Source organism: Symphalangus syndactylus, chromosome 22 (assembly GCF_028878055.3).
Source record: "Symphalangus syndactylus isolate Jambi chromosome 22, NHGRI_mSymSyn1-v2.1_pri, whole genome shotgun sequence".
NCBI lineage: Eukaryota > Metazoa > Chordata > Mammalia > Primates > Hylobatidae > Symphalangus > Symphalangus syndactylus.
The window spans coordinates 60,914,775-60,919,292 of record NC_072444.2 but is presented as its reverse complement, the minus strand read 5'-3'; the positions used below and the strand labels follow the sequence as shown (position 1 = coordinate 60,919,292).

Below are 4,518 nucleotides of genomic sequence, written 5' to 3'. Positions count from 1 at the left end.
GGCCTCAGTGTCTCTACTGTAGCATTCCCAGGTCTGGAATTCCATCCACTTTAGAAGGATGGACGCGCCACACAGAGACGCGTCCCTAGCCCGCGCTTCCCACCTGTCTTTAGGCGCATCCTGCTTTCCTCAAACTTAGGAAACGCCTCTGGGAGGTCCTGTCCGGCTCCGGACTCACTACCGACCACCCGCGAACAACAGGGTCCCCTGAGCTTCCCAAGCCGCGCATCCCTCCGCCCTGCCCCTGCGCCCTCCTTCCTCGCGTCTGCCCCTCTCCCCCACCCCGCCTTCTCCCTCCGCGCCCCAGCTGCGCATGCGCCGCGCTCGGAGCGTGTTTTATAAGTCCGGCCCCGGCAAGAAACTTCAATTTGTTGGCTGCGGCAGCAGGTAGCAAAGTGACCGCAAGGGTCTGAGTGCTCCAGTAGCCACCGCGTCCGGTGAACCAGCGGTTACCATGGAGGGGATCAGTGTAAGTCCAGTTTCAACCTGCTTTGTCATAAATGTACAAACGTTTGAACTTAGAGCTCAGCCCCTCTCCGAGCGGGCAGAAGCGGCCAGGACATTGGAGGTATCCGTGCTCCAAAAAGGGGTCATGGAAAGGAGTTTTCTTGACCATGCCTATATGGTGCGGAGGGGTCGGGGGGAGCAGGATTGGAATCTTTTTCTCTGTGAGTCGAGGAGAAACGACTGGAAAGAGCGTTCCAGTGGCTGCATGTGTCTCCCCCTTGAGTCCCGCTGCGCGCGGCGGCTTGCACGCTGTTTGCAAACAGAAGAACATTCTGTGCATAAGTGCAGAGAAGGCGTGCGCGCTGCCTCGGGACTCAGACCACCGGTCTCTTCCTTGGGGAAGCGGGGATTTCTTGGAGGGAGTTACATTCTCTGAATTTAGAGGCGGCGGGTGGCGTGCCTGGGCTGAGTTCCCAGGAGGAGATTGCGCCCGCTTTAGCTTCGGGGATAAGCGCCTGGTGACTGTTCTTGACGTTGGGTGCGTGTTTGTTAAACTCTGTGCGGCCGACGGAGCTGTGCCAGTCTCCCAGCACAGTAGGCAGAGGGCGGGAAAGGCGGGTGGACCCACCGCGCCGATCCTCTGAGGGGATCGAGTGGTGGCAGCAGCTAGGAGTTGATCCGCCCGCGCGCTTTGGGTTTGAGGGGGGGAAACCTTCCCGCCGTGCGAAGCGCGCCTCTTCCCCACGGCCGCGAGTGGGTCCTGCAGTTCGAGAGTTTGGGATCGTGCAGAGGTCAGCGGAGTGGTTTGACCTCCCCTTTGACACCGCGCAGCTGCCAGCCCTGAGATATGCGCTCCGGGGACAGGAGCGGGTACGGGGCGGGGGGCGGGGGCGGTTAGGACCGCACCTGGGCTGCCCGGTCGCCGCCGCGAAGACGGGCAGGTGCAAGTGGGGAAACCGTTTGGCTCTCTCCGAGTCCAGTTGTGATGTTTAACCGTCGGTGGTTTCCAGAAGCCTTTTGAAACCCTCTTGGTAGGGAGTTTTTGGTTTCCTGCAGCGGCGCGCAATTCAAAGACGCTCGCGGCGGAGCCGCCCAGTCTCTCCCCAGCACCGTGTGGGACAGAGCCTGGCGCGTCGCCCAGTGGAGCCCCTGTAGCGCTGTTTGCGGGCGATTGGCGTGGGTGTGGTGGGCAGCCGCGGTGGCCTGGGGCTGGACGACCCGGCCCCCCGCGTGCCCACAGCCTGGAGGCTTCCAGCTGCCCACCTCCGGCCGGGTTAACTGGATCAGTGGCGGGGTAATGGGAAGCCACCCGGGAGAGTGAGGAAATGAAACTTGGGGCGAGGACCACGGATGCAGACCCCGTTACCTTCTCCACCCAGGAAAATGCCCCGCTCCCTAACGTCCCAAACGCGCCAAGTGATAAACACGAGGATGGCAAAAGAGACCCACGCCCCGGAGGAGCGCCCGCTTGGGGGAGGAGGTGCCGTTTGTTCATTTTCTGACAGTCCCGCCCAATATACCCCAAGCACTGAAGGGCCTTCGTTTTAAGACTGCATTCTCTTTACCCACTACATGTTGCTTGAAGCCCAGAATGGTTTGTGTTTAGGCAGGCGTGGGAAAATTAAGTTTTTGCGCCTTAAGAGAATGAGTCTTTGCAACGCCCCCGCCCTCCCCCCGTGCTCCTCCCTCCCTTCTTCCCTCCCTTGGCGAAAAACTTCTTACAAAAAGTTAATCACAGCCCCTCCTCGCAGCACCCACCCCACCCCCCACGCCGCCTGGGAGTGGCCTCTTTGTGTGTATTTTTTTTTTCCTCCTAAGGAAGGTTTTTTTCTTCCCTCTAGTGGGCGGGGCAGAGGAGTTAGCCAAGATGTGACTTTGAAACCCTCAGCATCTCAGCGCCCTTTTGTTCTAAACAAAGAATTTTGTAATTGGTTCTACCAAAGAAGGATATAATGAAGTCACTATGGGAAAAGATGGGGAGGAGAGTTGTAGGATTCTACATTAATTCTCTTGTGCCCTTAGCCCAGTACTTCAGAATTTCCTGAAGAAAGCAAGCCTGAATTGGTTTTTTACATTGCTTTAAAAAAATTTTTTAACTGGGTTAATGGTTGCTGAATTGGAAGTGAATGTCCATTCCTTTGCCTCTTTTGCAGATATACACTTCAGATAACTACACGGAGGAAATGGGCTCAGGGGACTATGACTCCATAAAGGAACCCTGCTTCCGTGAAGAAAATGCTAATTTCAATAAGATCTTCCTGCCCACCATCTACTCCATCATCTTCTTGACTGGCATTGTGGGCAATGGATTGGTCATCCTGGTCATGGGTTACCAGAAGAAACTGAGAAGCATGACGGACAAGTACAGGCTGCACCTGTCAGTGGCCGACCTCCTCTTTGTCATCACGCTTCCCTTCTGGGCAGTTGATGCCGTGGCAAACTGGTACTTTGGGAACTTCCTATGCAAGGCAGTCCATGTCATCTACACAGTCAACCTCTACAGCAGTGTCCTCATCCTGGCCTTCATCAGTCTGGACCGCTACCTGGCCATCGTCCACGCCACCAACAGTCAGAGACCAAGGAAGCTGTTGGCTGAAAAGGTGGTCTATGTTGGCGTCTGGATCCCTGCCCTCCTGCTGACTATTCCCGACTTCATCTTTGCCAACGTCAGTGAGGCAGATGACAGATATATCTGTGACCGCTTTTACCCCAATGACTTGTGGGTGGTTGTGTTCCAGTTTCAGCACATCATGGTTGGCCTTATCCTGCCTGGTATCGTCATCCTGTCCTGCTATTGCATTATCATCTCCAAGCTGTCACACTCCAAGGGCCACCAGAAGCGCAAGGCCCTCAAGACCACAGTCATCCTCATTCTGGCTTTCTTCGCCTGCTGGCTGCCTTACTACATTGGGATCAGCATCGACTCCTTCATCCTCCTGGAAATCATCAAGCAAGGGTGTGAGTTTGAGAACACTGTGCACAAGTGGATTTCCATCACCGAGGCCCTAGCTTTCTTCCACTGTTGTCTGAACCCCATCCTCTATGCTTTCCTTGGAGCCAAATTTAAAACCTCTGCCCAGCACGCACTCACCTCTGTGAGCAGAGGGTCCAGCCTCAAGATCCTCTCCAAAGGAAAGCGAGGTGGACATTCATCTGTTTCCACTGAGTCTGAGTCTTCAAGTTTTCACTCCAGCTAACACAGATGTAAAAGACTTTTTTTATACGATAAAGAACTTTTTTTTAAGTTACACATTTTTCAGATATAAAAGACTGACCAATATTGTACAGTTTTTATTGCTTGTTGGATTTTTGTCTTGTGTTTCTTTAGTTTTTTGTGAAGTTTAATTGACTTATTTATACAAATTTTTTTTGTTTCATATTGATGTGTGTCTAGGCAGGACCTGTGGCCAAGTTCTTAGTTGCTGTATGTCTGGTGGTAGGACTGTAGAAAAGGGAACTGAACATTCCAGAGCGTGTAGTGAATCACGTAAAGCTAGAAATAATCCCCAGCTGTTTATGCATAAATAATCTTTCCATTCCCGTGGAACATTTTTCCTGTTCTTAAGACGTGATTTTGCTGTAGAAGATGGCACTTATAACCAAAGCCCAAAGTGGTATAGAAATGCTGGTTTGCCAGTTTTCAGGAGTGGGTTGATTTCAGCACCTACAGTGTACAGTCTTGTATTAAGTTGTTAATAAAAGTACATGTTAAACTTACTTAATGTTATGTTCTGATTTCCGTTGACATTCTCTTGGCTGGTAGAAGACAAAAATAATAATAGATATGTTTATGGTATGCAAAGCACTATCCTAGGTATTTCATTGTAATATTTTACTTACCCCTTATCACAACTCTGATAGGTTCTGCTTCTGTTACTAATTACATTTTATAGAAGAGGAAACGGACGCACAGAAAGCCTATGTAACTTGGTCAAAGGCATGTAGTAAGTAGCAAAGCCTGTATTTTAAACCAGGTAACACGACTTACGAATCTGAAGCTTTAACCATTTTAAATTCAAATGGAAGTTTAGAAATGGCCAGCCAGCACCGATTTGTATGAAAGATCATCTT

General features: G+C 51.6%; 2 protein-coding genes across 2 annotated transcripts; both read left to right on the top strand.

The window, feature by feature from the left end:
- The first annotated feature begins 353 nt into the window (after positions 1–353).
- Positions 354–4,164, top strand: CXCR4 (C-X-C motif chemokine receptor 4). Its single transcript, XM_055261919.2, is given in 4 exon segments — positions 354–469; positions 1,827–1,883; positions 1,886–1,927; positions 2,601–4,164. Coding segments are annotated over 4 exon segments (1,158 nt in total). The 5' UTR covers positions 354–454; the 3' UTR covers positions 3,645–4,164.
- On the top strand, positions 478–2,530 carry LOC129472373 (uncharacterized). The gene has a single exon (XM_055261920.2). It carries the CDS (start codon positions 501–503, stop codon positions 1,089–1,091), a length of 591 nt encoding a protein of 196 aa, XP_055117895.1. The 5' UTR covers positions 478–500; the 3' UTR covers positions 1,092–2,530.
- Positions 4,165–4,518: the final 354 nt, after the last annotated feature.